The sequence below is a fragment of the Dasypus novemcinctus genome, chromosome 6 (assembly GCF_030445035.2).
Source record: "Dasypus novemcinctus isolate mDasNov1 chromosome 6, mDasNov1.1.hap2, whole genome shotgun sequence".
Taxonomy (NCBI): domain Eukaryota; kingdom Metazoa; phylum Chordata; class Mammalia; order Cingulata; family Dasypodidae; genus Dasypus; species Dasypus novemcinctus.
The window spans coordinates 12305125-12319701 of NC_080678.1; the positions used below are offsets into that span (position 1 = coordinate 12305125).

Here is a 14577-nt window from a genome sequence, read left to right on the forward strand (position 1 = left end):
GACACCCTATCCACTGGGCCAAGTCCGTTTCCTCAAGCTGGTGCTTTGTGGAGGCTCAGAGGCCAGGGGTCTCAGGTCCTCTCGGCCTCTCAGCAGTTCCCGCCGGGCCCGAGGTGCTCAGGGCACTGGAGGCACAGGGCGCTGCCTGCCCCACCTGCGCTGGCCCTGTGAGTGGCAGGTGCAGCGGGGCAGGTTGATGCTTCGTGGACCAGGTTTCTTGTTGCTGGCCACTCAGTGGCCTGTGCGTCTTTCCAGGGTCAAAGGATACCCCGAAAGCCTGCCTGTGTGTCCCCAAGAGTAGTCTGGGGACTGCGCACATGTGCAAGTTGCTCAGTGCCCGTGGATTCCCGCAGCACCCCAGGCTCCGTGGTTCTGTGGGTGCCAGTGGCAGCCCGGGGCCTGAGGGATGTGCCCAGGCAGCCTCTCGGCTCGGGAGGTCAGGGAGAAGAGGCTTTGCCTCTTGGTGCCTGGAGGCTACGTTGTGTGACAGCAGCCACCCTCGTGGTTCCAGCCACAAAACCCTGGGGCACCTCGAGGGGAGAGGTGTGGGGGACCCCAGTCTGAGAAACTTCAGACATGAGGCTCTTGATTTTGTGAGTTTGGAGCTACTTGAATTGGACCAAGCGTCCTTGTTGCGATAGCAGACCCCCCTTAGCTCGTCAAAGCGAGCCCACCTCTGCCCCCTGGGCTGGGGGTCCCAGGTGCGCCTGGCGTTACACATCTCTCTCTCCGTGGTCTCAGGCTTGTTGCTGAACTCAGCTGACGAGGGAAGGGTAGACACAGCTCACAGGCCTGGCGAGGTTGTCCCACAGCTGAGGAACCCTGGGGTTGGGGGCTTAGCCTTGGGCATCGCAGACCCAGGTTCGAGTCCTGCCCGCACCTCCCGCTCACGCCATGACCTGGGGCGCGATCCCTTCCCTCTCAGCCTCCGTGTCCTCCTGGTAAAATGGAGTAGTGCCTCCTCCAGGCATGGTCACAGGGGCTAATCGAGAAAGTGCACGTGACGTCCCCCCAGCAGCCCCTCCTGGCGTAAGCCGATGGGCCCGACTCCAGAGCTTCCGGTGCCTAGGGCCGAGGACGCCGCCGGATGGAGAACAGAGGCGGGCACCCAGGAGGACGTGCCCGCCCAGCCCCCGGGGCCAGCTGCTCTGGAGAGGCCCGTTCCTTAGGGGAGTTGCTCTTTGGCAGACTCCCCAGGTCCGGCTCAGCAGGCTCGGGGAAACGGCCACGTGGGGGGCCACGTGGGGCACAGGGGCGGGGTTGGTCTGCACCCACAGGCGTGTCATCCGACCCTGGGCCTGCCCAGCGTCACAAGAATGAACCCTGGAGGCTTCCGTCGGGGCCTTGTAGGTTTGGAAGGGGGCTGGGAGGATGCGCGTTCCTGCCAGGAGGCGTGCCCGGGCGGTACGCAGCCCTGCCCCCCCGGCCCCTTACCTCCCTAAGGGAAGCAGGAAGGCACGTCCGGGAAGCCTGCGGGTCCTCGCCCCGCGGATGAGTGTTCCTCGGGCCAGTGTCCCTCGCTCGGCCCACGTCCCTCCATCCTGCCCCTCCCCAGAGCTCAGGGACCACCCAGAGGCTGGCCTTTGGGCCAACACAGAGCGTTAGACCCAGCGAGTCGGTGCAGCCTCGGGGCTGACCTTGCTCCGAGGACAGGGGTCACACAAAACGTGTTCACTTTGGAGCACAGCGCCCCAGGGTTCCCGAGCCAGGAAGTACTCAAGAGAGAAGAGCGCACATCCAGGGCAGGCGGGCGGCTCCCAGCCTGGCACACGAGCGAGCCTCTGCGATTAAATGTGCTCAAGCAAACGATAAAATGTGGTCCTCGGCTTTGCTTTTATTTTAAGCTCCGTTGGGGGGAAAAACCTCCAGCCAGGCTTCTCTGTCCGGCGTCCCTGTGCGGTGGTCACTCAGTGCACATCACAGGTGGCCAGGGACGGCTTGCCCGCGCCACTTTCAGGAGCCGCTGAGGTGACAGCACGGCTCTCCCTTGTTTTCAGCTGGGTGAGCTGGTCTCCGCATCATCTTTCCACATTGGCTTTCACTCCAGAAGAGCACACTCACGTGCACACGCACCCAGGGTTGACGGCACGCCTTGGGGGGCGGGGCCGTGGTCCTGGCGCTTGGGAGCCTCCCTGGCTGGCTCTGGGGCCGGCTGTTGTAAGAGCTGGAGGGAGATTGCCGAGCGCCTCACCTGTCGGGCCGTGGCTCACGGAGACGTGTGCCTTATTTAAGAAGCTAATCACCTTGGCGGCGTACCTGGGGCCTCTTCCAACTCACCAGCTGACTTTGCAGGGACGCCAAATGCAGAAGCCAAGCAGCGGCATGACACCAGGCCCTGCGTGCTCAGGGACCGGCCAGGCCACCCTCCCCTGCACCCATTTCTTTTTCGGGTAACAGCTCTGTTGCGCTGTAATCCGCGTACTGTACCATCCACCCTCGTAAAGCGTGCATTCACCTCAGCCCATCTTAGTATAGTCAATGGAGTAACAGCGATTGTCACTAATTCCAGGACGTTTTCCTCCTCCAGAAAGGAAAGCCCGTATCTAATAGCCCGGCTCCGTCTCCTGGCAACCACTAACCTACTTTCCGGCTCTGGATTTGCCTGTCCTGGACATCTCACAGGGACAGAATCGGGCTCCGTGGGGCTGCCGGGCCTGGCTTATTTCAGTCCGCCTGGGGCAGTGGATCAGTATTTCGTTCCTGTCGTTGCCGCTGTGTGGACATGTCCCGCATGTGGAGGAACCTTTCGTGCATCCGTCCGAGCCAAGCTTTCTGGCGCGTACTCTTTACCATGATTTTCCCAGCGACCGGCCTAGACTGGCCCTCAGTCGCGGGTGGGTTAAATCGCTCTCCATGGGCCTCCTGGCGTGCTGGCAGTGCAGAGCTGGGTCAGCAGGCCCGTGCTGCTCTCGGGCCCTCGGCCCACCCACCGGGTGCCCCAGGGACCCTGCCCTCTGTACCTTGGCCTGGAATGAGAACACGGGCTTCCTTCTCTGAAGTGCCCTTCAGCATCCTCGCCATAAGATTTAGGATCAGGTAGGAGTCTGAGGGTGTTACACCAAAAGCCAGGGGTTTGTGCAGGAAAGTGAGAAGAAAGACCATTCGAAAGGCCGCGGTGGCCCCTGAAGCCTCCTGGCAGCCCGGGCCTTGCTCAAGGACCCTCAGAGTCCACCCTTGGGACCTAGCAGCCTCACCCACCAGTGGGGAAAGGAAACAGTGGCTCTAGAGCATCCCAGAGTAATCCCATTATTGAGCTGTCGGCACAGCTTGAACCCTCGCAATCACCGGGGGGGCCTTTAGCTTCTGGGCTAAAAACTGACCTTGACCTGTCTTGGCAAGAGCAAGGAATGAGACTTTCCTAGGGTTTCTCCAGCACCTCACAGTGGGCTCATCCTGTCTGAACTGTGTCCAGGCCTGCTGCACACCACGTGCCTCTAACACGCCTTGTCCGTGGTTTGCCGGAGCTATATCTCAAGTAGCTATTGATAGTTAGCTATTGCTGTGTAACAAATCATCCCAAAATCTAGTGGCTTAGTACAGCAGTGATTATTTCCCAGGCTCTGTGCATTGGCTGGTCTCTAGGATGTGTTGAAGTTAGGGAATTGGAGTGGAGGGAAGCAGATCCAAAGTCCCAGGATCCCCTTTGGAGAGGGCAACGATGTAGCAGCCAACGTGTGTGAGCGGGTGAGCGAGTGGGAAGCACGTTGTCTGCTGCTCAGGAACTGGCCTGCCTTCCTCCTGTGCAGGTTTGCATCAGCCAAGAAACGGCTGTTCTCAGCCTCAGCCCCCAGATTCCTTGGTCAGCCCCCCAGCCAGGGGACATGTTATTTCCAAGGCTCCAGGGTGGCCACAAGAGAGGCTCTGAGGAAGAGGCGCTCCTGGCAGGGAACCCGTCGGCAGTGTAAGATGAGACTTGAAAGAGGGGGAGCCAAGGAAAACCAGGGTCTCCACTGTGGGAGGGAAGCGCGTATCTGAACATGATCACATTCCTAAGATCAAACTGCTGCCTGGGCCCTGGCCCAGACTGCCCGAGAGGCTCGGAAAGGAAGTGAAGCAGATCCCTTCCCAGGAACACCCCGGAGAAAGCACATTTGCCAGATGAAAGGCAGAGAGCAATGCAGAAACAAAGATGAGCTTTCCAGTGACGGCTGCAAGGGTTTTTTAACCTTAAAGTAGTATTGCCCTTCACAGCCCAGACTTAAGGAATCATGGCCTTGAAGCCCGCCTGGAACAATCCGCTTATCTCACCTGGCTGTTCTTGTGGCAGTGCTAGTGCCAGCGGGCGGCCTGGGCTTGCAGGCACCCACCGTGCTTTCTGCAGAAACCCAAGCCAACTGCAGGACATTTGTTGTTGTTGAGATCCTGTACTTGGCGGTTTAGAGCCATTTTTAAAACGTGCTTAAATGTTTACAAAGCAAGGCAAACCCTTGCCGATGGCAACACGAGGCTTTCGTGGTACCCGCCCCCCCCCCCATGCGCTGTTCAGGGTCCCCCTGCGTGCTGGGATGGATGGACCAGGACCCTCAGCTCAGCCACGTGAGACTTAGATGCTGGGTCTTGCAAAGGGACTGTTGAGGCTCATTTATGTCCTGGGTGAAAACCTGGCCGGGATTTTCCGATCTAGGTTTAGAATCCAGGCCTGCACTTCCACCCCACGTGTCCAGCCTTCTAGGGGTCCGAGTAGGGCCGTGCTGGTCACATTGGGGAGCAGGCTGGGCTTAGAGGAGAGCTGTGCTCAGACCTGGAACGTGTTGGGGGCTGGGAGAGCCTCAGAATGGGGTGCGTGTGGTGTAGACAGGGCTGCTGGGGAGAGGCGACCAGTCCCCAGGCTGAGAGGCAGCAGGTGGCCTGCCTGCCGAACGGGAATGGCCTGGCACTGCCGGGTTTTCGTCAGGCGCGGGCTTTGGGCATCCCTCTCCCCTAGAGTGTGCAGGGTGGGGGGGCCATCGTTCATCAGAAACCCCCATTTTTAGCGCCTCCTCAGTGGGCGCTGCGTCTGTCTTCCCAGGCCTGGGGTGGGCCCCTTTTCCTGCAGTCCCGTAACTGGCCACGTCCTAGCGCCATGTTCGTATTAACCCAAATGCACTGCTGGTTGCCCCTGTTACAGGTAGCTCAGGTGGTTAGACCTGGGGGCAGTGCAGAAGGACCTCTCAGTAAGCACAAGGAGGTGGGGGTCTCTTTGCCGGCGCTCCCCCTCTGTTTCCTGGGGACTTCTCAGGACCCCACTCTGGACTCCAGCCAGACTGAGCACAGCAAGAGCCGGACGTGATGGCTTGAGCGTGCATGTCCCAGGGTGCAGACAGGCAAGTGCCCCCTGGGACTAGGGCGACATGTGGGGCAGTCTCTGTCTTTCTAGAAGCAAACACTGTCAGCGCCCCAGCTCGGCTCCCACCAGGGGTCTCATGGCTCCCTCACGTGGGACCCTCGCCGGGCTCTCCCCTCCCCACCCCAGCCACCTGCGCTCGGCAGCCGCGCTCAGCCCGTGGCGGCCGCGTCTCCGTTTCCTGCCCTGCTCTCCGGGGCCCGCAGCTGCTGCCCGAGCCCCTGGTGCTCGGGCCGCCCTGAAGCGAGGGCACAAGGTGGGCTTCACCAGCAAGAGAGGCGGCAGAGCTGGGAGGAGGCGATCGCTAGGCAACCTGGAGTTTGTTGCCCAGGTAACGGGTCCACGCACCGGCGCTGGGGACGTCTGGGTACCCTGTGGTTGCTTTCCCTTCCGGGGCCTCTCAGTCCGTGCGGAGGGGTCAGGGGACTCTGGAGCCCACCCGTGCCAGCGGCCACCTCCTGCAGGTGCATTTCTTATCGTGAGCTCGGGCATCGTTGGAACCTCGGTCCACAAGGGGCGTGGCCTCACCCTGTGGAGGAGCCCGGCCTGGGGTCCCCTGGCCCCAGGAGCCCATCCCTGGGCCTTGAGGGGCGGCTCCGTGGCCGAGGTGGGAGGGCAGAGGCCTCTCTTGACACCCTTTGGCTTTTGCCCTTTCACTGCCTTCTCAGAAAGGGCCAGCTGCCGAGCCGCCCGCCCCTCGGTCCTCAGTCCTCGGTGGGGGGTACTTCGCACGCGGGAGCCTGTCTCCTTGTCTGTCGCAGGAGCTCTGGGTGCAGCAGGGTTGTCTCGGGGTCAACCACAGGGGATTCCACTCTCGGGGGAGTTACTGCTTCCTGCTTGCCCTCTCAGCATGGTCCAGGGACTAGAGGAGGGGCAGAGAAAGGAGAGACACAGGGGCCTGTCCGGCTCCCCTTCGGCCCCAGCGGGTTTTCTCCCCGACGAGCCTCAGCTTGTGGGCTGAACCTGGCTACGAGGCCAAGACGGAGCCTGCGAGGGCTTGCCCGTCCCCACAGCAGACGCCCCAGGGTGAAGCAGCAGCCCCTTCTTCCTCTCCCGTCCCTTTGGCACCCCATGAGGGTCGTGGGCCAGGGGGACCTCTCCACCACGGGAAGAAGGGCGTTGGGGTTTAGGTCTCCTCGGATGCCCAGCCCAGGGCTTCAGGTCTTGGGGGCAGCTGATGCAGGCACAGGTGCAGGCAGGGCACGAGGCCGCTTGCTGCTGGGCGGGGCAGGGGAGACACCTGGGCAGGTAGGGGGGGCGGAGCCTGGGGCTGCTGTCCCAGGGTGGGGCTCACAGGCTAGGAGGGGGCCTTGGAGAGCCTGGGCACCTGGGAGGCCGCCGAGCGGTGCCCCCTGCCCTCCGCTGTCCCACCCCCTCCAGCCGTTCTGCCCAGGCCAGGACAAGAGCCTTTTCTTTGCTTTTCTTTGCTCCATGTTCAAAGAGACAATTGTCCTGAACGGTGCAGCTGTGGTGGGGCCCGGGGAAGCAGAGTTTTCCAGGCAGGGGCAGGGCCCTCCTTCATCGCCTTCCTGCAGTGGGGGGTGGAAGTGGGCTCCTGGGCTGCGAGGCTGAGGCCATCGGAAGGCGCCAGCAGGTGGCTCCTGCTGCCTTGTGGTCACCCGGAGGCCGCTGGACATGGGACCCACACCCCTGCTGGCAGGGCCCACGGGCACAGGCAGCACCCTCAGAAGAGGACAAGGGAGCTCATGCAGGCGGGAGGGAAGGGCAGGGGCTGGCCTGGCCCCAGGGGCAGCCACCTGGACCATCCAGGGCTCCCGCGGGAACCGCTGAAAACACGGGGTGGCCAGAGACCGTCCGGGGTGCTAAAAGCCCAGAAGTAGTTTTTTCACTTCGAGGCCAAAGATTTCCAATTTGACAATGAAACGGGGCTGTCTCTCTGTCCTCGGCTTCCATGGTGCCACCTCTGTGTTGCCCGAGCAGCCAGGGAGCAGGGTGCGGTCCTCCCGGGGCAAGCCCACCGTTGGGAGGGGCTGCTTTTCCAACATGTATTTGGAGGGAATGTGGCTGCCCTGTCGCCGGGATGTCACGTTTGCTTTGGGGACTGCTGAGGCCCCGGACGCCCGGGTGTGTGCTGCATCCTGTGGGCTCCGGCCCTCCCTGAGGGCCCACGGCGTTGCTGGTCCACGCTGCCACGTGAAGAATCTGCATCTGCAGCGTGTTTGCAGGACCGACGGGCCCCTGGCCCTGCACGGCTGCACCGGGGGCATCTGTCAACCACCGTGGCAGCTTCTTGCTGGTCTTGGGTCGCCGGCGTGCACCGCCAGCTTTGGGCCGTGGGAGGAGGTGCATTTGCTCCCCCAAGTGCTCGCGACGCCTCGTCTCCCACCTGGGCCACCCACATCCCCTCGCCCGGCACAGAGGAGCTGAGACCGTGCGGAGGGGGTGCAGACGCCACGCCGTGCCACAGCCCCTGCTTCCCTCCGTCCTCTCTCAGGTTGTTTTGTGAGGCAGCTGGAAAGACCCATCTTCTCCCTCCACAGGAGGGGCAGGCACCGCCACCAAAGAGGGACCTGGTCCCTGGCTCGGTGACCAGGGGCCTGCCCTGGCCTCGGGTGGACCGCTGCAGCCAGTCAAGGCTGGGGGGCCAGGGCTTTGTTGGAAGAAGTTCCGACTCCTTGGCCTGAGTGCCATGTGGGGATGGAGCCGGCTGCACGAGGTCGCCCGCCCACTCCCAGGTCCCCGCTGCAGGGACTCTCTTCTGCAGGTGCAGAGCTGGCCTCCGGGCTGGGCTCTGCCACGGCCAGGGGAGCAGTGGGGGAGCCCCGTGCTTGCAGGGCCTCCGTGTCCCCAGTTAGCAGGGACCCCCCGCCCCAGCCCTCCCCAAGGAGGCCCTGCCTGGGTGGCAGCACGGGGACGGCGGCAGGCCTCAGCCCCCATCTTCCCTCCCAGGTATCCGGCCCCAGGTCATGAACGGCCCCCTGCACCCCCGGCCCCTGGTGGCGCTGCTCGACGGCAGGGACTGCACCGTGGAGATGCCCATCCTGAAGGACCTCGCCACCGTGGCCTTCTGCGACGCGCAGTCCACGCAGGAGATCCACGAGAAGGTGGGCTGGTCCCCGGCACCCCACTCCCGCCCTTCCCCCTCCTCCGGCCTCATCTTCCGTTTGGCCCGCTTCCGGCTGGACGGGGACGGGTGCTCCCCGGGGCTGCCGCGGGGCGAGGGCGCCCCCGAGCCCGCGTCTGCTCTCCCGTCCTCAGGTCCTGAACGAGGCGGTGGGTGCCATGATGTACCACACCATCACCCTCACCAGGGAGGACCTGGAGAAGTTCAAGGCCTTGCGGGTGATCGTGCGGATAGGCAGCGGCTACGACAACGTGGACATCAAGGCGGCCGGCGAGCTCGGTGAGGACTGCGGGGCATGCGTGTGGCAGGGGCTGCGCTGGCCATTCAGAGGGCCGCCGAGGGCCCGGGGCCACCTCCCGCTGCCTCCCCTCCCAGGCAGCCTGGTCTCTGGGAACTCACTCGGCAGGCCGAGGCCACAGCGAACTGCTGGGCTCTCCCCAAAGGGCAGGGGTGTGAGCGCTGTACCCAAACCAGTCACCCCGAAACTGCACCCCTGAGTGCACCACTCCAGGGTCCTGGTGGGAGCCCCATTGCTGACGCGTCCCCTGCCCTCCCCGGGGAGGGCATGTCCTGCTCAGATCTGGCCAGCCTTGGGTTTTGAAAGGAAAGCCCTGGTAAGGGACGGACACCGGGCAGCAGGGGGAGGGCTCCTGCACCTGGCCGTGAGGGCCCCTTTGTCCCAGCCCCTGGCCTGGGCTTGGTGGGACGCCGGGAGCTGCACGTTGGTCTCCAAGGGCCCTGGGCAGCTCTGGTCCCTGTTCCTGCTCTGTCCCCCTGGGCGCATGGGGGCAAATGCTCCTGGTGAGTCCTGAGCTGCCCCGGGCCAGGAGACTGCCCGGGGTGTCTCAGGATGGCTGGGCATCCTTGGTCCATTCCCTCCTGTGTCCTTGCGGCCAGTGAGGTCAGCCCCCAGCTCGGAGCCCCCCTCCCCCCTTCGAGGCCCTGGCCCCTGGGGCGGGTGTGTGGACGGCACAGACCCGTGGTGGCACGTGAGGGCGAGGGGCAGGCCTTTGCCTGCCTGGGTCCTTCCCACGAGTCTCCAGGGCCAGAGGCCCAGGGGTTCGTCCCCGCTTGTATTGGGGTCAGCGCCCAGGTTTCTGGACCCTGGGGCCAACCAGGTCAGGCGAGCAGGGCCGAGTGGGCTGGAAGGGCTCTGGTTCTCACAGCTGCGTTCCCTTCACACGCTTCCTGCAGCCAAGGCGTGTGCCCCTCACAGAACAGCCACCGTGTTGGCTTCTCACAGCCCAGCGGCTACTGAGGCTCTGACTTTCTAGGAAGTGGAGGCCGCCTGCCTCACCCAGGACAGAGCAGGGCTGGGAGGAGGCAGCCTGGGCCCTCCTCCTCAAAGACAGTGGCAGCTCCACCCTCTGCACTCAGGAGGGCCGAGGGGGAGCCCGCGTCTCCTGAGTCCTGTCACGCGCAGCCGACAGCCAGGACAGAGGACAGGGCTTTTGAAAAACCCAGAGGGGATGTCAGGTGGCATCTGCGTTGACCTGGCTGCGGACAGCAGGTGGTGGGCGGGCTGGCGCTGGGCTCGCAGCGGGCATCGGCCCCGGGTGAATGGCCAGCGCAGAGCAGTACCTGGAGCAGGGGCAGGAGTCGGTTCTGTGCTCACCACGAGCGGGGAGGCCGGAGGAATCCCCGAGAGCCTGGGCCCAGCTGCTGGGCCAGCGCCGTCCCTCGCAGGCTGTCCCTTGGCTCTCGGCCCCACCCCACCCGGTCCCCCGTGCCTCTCTAGGAAGCTCTTTATCTGGTTTCCAATCTGGTGGTGGTTTGAAAGGGTTGCAGCAATGACCGTGAATTAAAAAGCATTAAGAGAGCAAATGGACGTGAGCAGCCGGCTGTTTGGGACCCTCGCACGTGGGGACAGAGACCCCATGAGCTCAGGGGCTGTGGGGGCTGGCGGCCTTGCTCTGTGGCTTTTGGTGCCAGGTGCCACCCGGCACGGAGGGACCCTGAGTCATCCTGAAGCGAGCCCACTTGTACCGAGCAGAGCTTGCCACCTCGGGGCGTTGGCCCGCGTCATGGCCTTTGTTGACACGGAGCGCCCCTGACCTGGGCTGCCGGGGGACACTTCCTCCCAGGGGCTGCGAGGTCTGAGAGTCGGCGCCTGTGTCCGCCGCAGAGGCTGCTGCTGGACCTTCCTGCCAGGCGTTGCCGGGACCACGTGAAGCCCTCGGAGTCCCGAAACACAGCAGCCAAAACGGCCCCGGCTGCCAAGAGCCGTTCTTAAGCCTCCGGCGCCTGCCTCAGCCTGTCTGATGGTTGCGTGGCCTCAGGGTCCCCTGGCCTTCTCAGTTCTTTCTGTTAACCAGCCCCCGGGGTCGGTGTCCTGCCAGGCTGCTGCTGTGCAGCCTGGGGCAGCTGGGCCTGCCTGGGCCGAGAGGAGCCCCGGCCTGCCCCGGCCTGGGGCTCAGCCATGGGAACACAGCTGGCCTGGGTGCCAGCTGTCCCCTCCCCTCACCCTTGAGGGGTGTGGGGGCTTGTGCTCAGGGCCCCGGGGACAGGGCCACCTCCTCCCGGGTTCTTCCCTCTGGCGTTCCAAGGGAGCCCCTGGCCTGGACCGGCTCAATGCCCCAGTGCTCCGTGCAGACCCCACCTGGCTGCCAGGCCCCCCACTGGGCCCAGCCCCTTTGTTCTCCGCTGCAGCCCAGCCCTTGCCAGAGCGGCCTGTGGGCAGCAGGAAGCGACTGTAGGCAGCCTGCCCGCCCACCCCACTCCCGTGTCTGGCAGCCATGTACACCTTCCCCAGAATGCCCTCCGGGCAAGGAAGGTCAGTCTCCAGGCCTCACTGCTAAGGCCTTGGTGGTTCTCCCCGGAAGCCCCCACACAGAGGCTGAAGTGGTCCTCGGGCCTGACTGTGTTTCCAAAAAGGTTCTGGCTGGATTCAATCTCATTGCTGCCCTGCTCCAGCCCTTGTGTCCATGTTTTGTCTTGTTATCGAAGATGTTAGGTCATAATGTAATAACAGTTTATTGCAGGAAACTCTTGAAATGTCATAAAACAGAAGCTGGTGTTCATTGCCCCAGCACCATGAGAAGAGCCCCGGGGGCTTCCGGCCTGAGCCGGCTCTCCCGGGATACGGGCACCTACGGGTTTCTTCCTGCCCCATGCTCTCCTCCAAAATTCTGGGCGCCGTGGCCAAACCCTGGGGCAGGCGTCCAACTTCTTGGTCCTGGGGGTGGGCGGTGGTCAGCAGCCGGCCTGCCTCGCCCCGTCTGGGTACACACTGCCCCCTTCCCAGTGATATGGAATCTAGAACCCAGGATGGGCACAGTGTGGGGTCAGTGTGGGCCTGGGAGAGGGCTGCAGGGGGCCGGCTCAGCACCAGGAGCTGGGGTGGTGGGAATGGATGTGGGCTCCCTGCGTCCTTTGTTCAATTTCCGGGTTGCACAACGAGCAGGGGGCTGAGTGCCATGCTCCCCTTGCGCTAGTGTGCTGCTCTGTCCTGCAGCACCGTGTCTGGGCACCCTGAGGGTGTTCTAACTGCAGCCTTGGGTCCTGTGCAGGCATCGCCGTGTGCAACATCCCATCGGCAGCGGTGGAAGAGACGGCCGACTCCACCATCTGCCACATCCTCAACCTGTACCGGCGGAACACGTGGCTGTACCAGGCGCTGCGGGAAGGCACACGGGTCCAGAGCGTCGAGCAGATCCGTGAGGTGGCCTCGGGCGCAGCCCGCATCCGCGGGGAGACGCTGGGCCTCATCGGCTTCGGTACGTGTAGCTGTCCTGCCCCGGCCCCAGCACCCCCAGGAAGTCAGGCTGCCCCACCCCAGGGCTGGCACAGGGACACAACGGGTAGGTGCAGCCCGCCCCGGAGGTGCTGCATGTTAACGTGCTGAGGCCCGTGGCTACGTTGGGGGCCGGGGGTCAGCCCTGATCAGGGCGCTTGCCCCTGATGTAAAATGGGGGCTGGTTCTGGAAGAAAGGACCATGTGGCATCAGGCAGCAGGACGGGGCCACAGCCAGCCTTGCCTTTCACCTGCTGAACCCTCAGCAGGTTCCTCGTGGCGGAAAGGCCAGGTGGGGACGCACAGCGGGGAGCGGCAGGCACGGGGCTGGCATCAGCTGGCAGGGACGTGGAATCCCAGGCAGTGCGTGGTACCTGGCTCCTGAAGGCCCTTGAATGCCAGGTCAGGGTGGCAGCGAGGTCACGGCAGCCAGCCCGCGGGGACAGGCAGCCCCCTGGAGTCAGCAGTTGCCCTGCTGAGATGCGGGTGGTGTCCCTGCCCAGGCCTCCGGCCACCACAGGGTGAGCAGCCAGGCCCCGGCCCACCCAGCCCAGCCCCCGATGGCCGCATGTCACACAGACGGGGGTTTCAGCTTGCACTGAATCTCATTCCCCCCCCTTACTGGCTCTGAACCAAGTACTCAGCCTCTCTTAGCCTCCGTTTCTGGAAGTGCACGTTGGAAGGAGGGTTATACGTAGGGACGACTTCAGAACTCAAGGCTGGGCGTGCCGTAAATACTGGCTTGACTTCCAGAGGTGCCCCGAGTTCCTGTATTTCCAGATGAGTGACCGTCGGTCAGGACCTGTACTTCTGGGGGCGTCGGGTGACCTTGACCCCACAGGAGACCTGGGTGCCAGCGTGGACAGGCGGTAGAAGCTGACGGTCCAGGAGTGCCATTATTTCTAACACGCCCACAGACAGCTGCTGCAAGGCGGGCACTGGCTGGGATCAGGACCAGCCTGCAGCCGGGGTCTAAGTTTACAGTCCTCCGGGTTAACAGAGGACTTGAGGACCTGAGAAGGACTTTGGAAGCCCGGGCACCCTCCGCAGGGTCACCCACTGGGCTTCGGGTTGCTCTAGGGAGGGTTCTCCAAGATGCCTCTAAGCCTTGGGTGTTGGGAACTGCCGGGCAGTGCGGTGAGAACCCCATTGGCCCGCTTGATGGCTTCTGAGCCCCGTTGTCGTGGGAAGTTCCTACTGAAGCCGGTTCTTTGGCTTTGTCCCCTCTCGTCCAGCTTTGGACACCCCCGTCTGTTTATGTAGGCCAGTCTCCTCGCTTCGGCCGTGTCTTCCAGCAAACTCCCTGGGCCCCGGCTCCCCGTCCAGGAGCTGTCATTGCTTCCTGGTACTGCCTTTTTCAGGTTATTCTGTAGCCACGTGACCGGAGGGGGCCTGGTCATGCAAGGCCTGTCCCCCTGTCTGTGCTGAGGAGCTGAACGCACCCTGAGGCTCAAGCAGCAGCTGACTTACAGAGCCCGAGGGTGACTGACGGTGTCGGGCAGGAGCTCCAAGCCACCGGGCTGGCCAGTGCTGCTGGGAGAGCGTGTGCGAAGGCACCGGGGTTCTCCTGCATGGGCTGGGTCATCCGTCAATAGCAAAACTTAATGTCTTCTAAAATTTAGGAAACCTGGTGGCTAAAGTAAAAGCTAGTGAAATATTAAGTTTTCTTTTCCGTGAACCCCGTCCTTGCAGCATTTTGGGGTTTGAATCTGGGCTGCTCTCGGGAAGGCACCCTAAGCCACAAGCTCACTTTAAAGCTGTCTGGGGGGGGCTGGCGGCCGCCACGACAGGGGAGGCAGCATTTGTAACGGGGAGCCACGCAGTGGGGTCACTCATCATCTACTTCAAGTTCCTCAGCAAGGGGCCTTCCGGCTCCCTGAAGTTTTTTGAGCCAGGCACTGCCTCTCCCCTCAGCCCTGACCCTGAAGCCGATACTGCCTCCCACACCCCACTCGCTCTCCTGCCCTCCTTTGGGCTGTGTGGCTGTATTCTGGTTAACCGTGACATTGAAGAGGGCTGGCCTGATGGCTAATGACCTACTGATGACCCTGCGGCTGTCCCTGATCAGAACAGCCTTGTTAAACCTTTGCTTCCAAACCGTGGCAGTTGTCTTAGTCACGCCCAATTAGATAACCGGTGGTCAGCGGGACAAGCAGAGGCAGTCCACCCCCAAGTAACCCTCAGAAGCGTGAGCTTCCTGTTGAGAATGTAACTCTTCCTGTCCGGGTTCCCTCTCCCACGTGTACCGGGTGGTTTTAGAGCGCTTCTGCGCTACATCCTAGTAGAGCCCAGTCAACCACCTCCAGCCATTGCTTTTGTTCAGTCTGAAAACAGCTCTGGGAAGCCAGAGGCGGTCAGTCCATGGGGACAGTTGTCCAGGAGCCAGGGATGCCTTTGTGTCCCCTTGGGTGACATCCATTTGTAACTTGCTGGAGG

At 63.2% G+C, this 14577-nt stretch overlaps 1 protein-coding gene across 1 annotated transcript in view; it reads left to right on the forward strand.

Annotated features, from left to right (window-relative positions):
• Positions 1-14577, forward strand: part of CTBP2 (C-terminal binding protein 2) — a 31068-nt gene that overhangs the window by 12048 nt on the left and 4443 nt on the right. The window contains exons 2-4 of the mRNA XM_004446660.5: positions 8234-8388; positions 8543-8687; positions 11918-12124. Coding sequence (XP_004446717.2) covers positions 8234-8388; positions 8543-8687; positions 11918-12124 — 507 coding nt within the window. The remainder of the gene's footprint in view (positions 1-8233; positions 8389-8542; positions 8688-11917; positions 12125-14577) is intronic.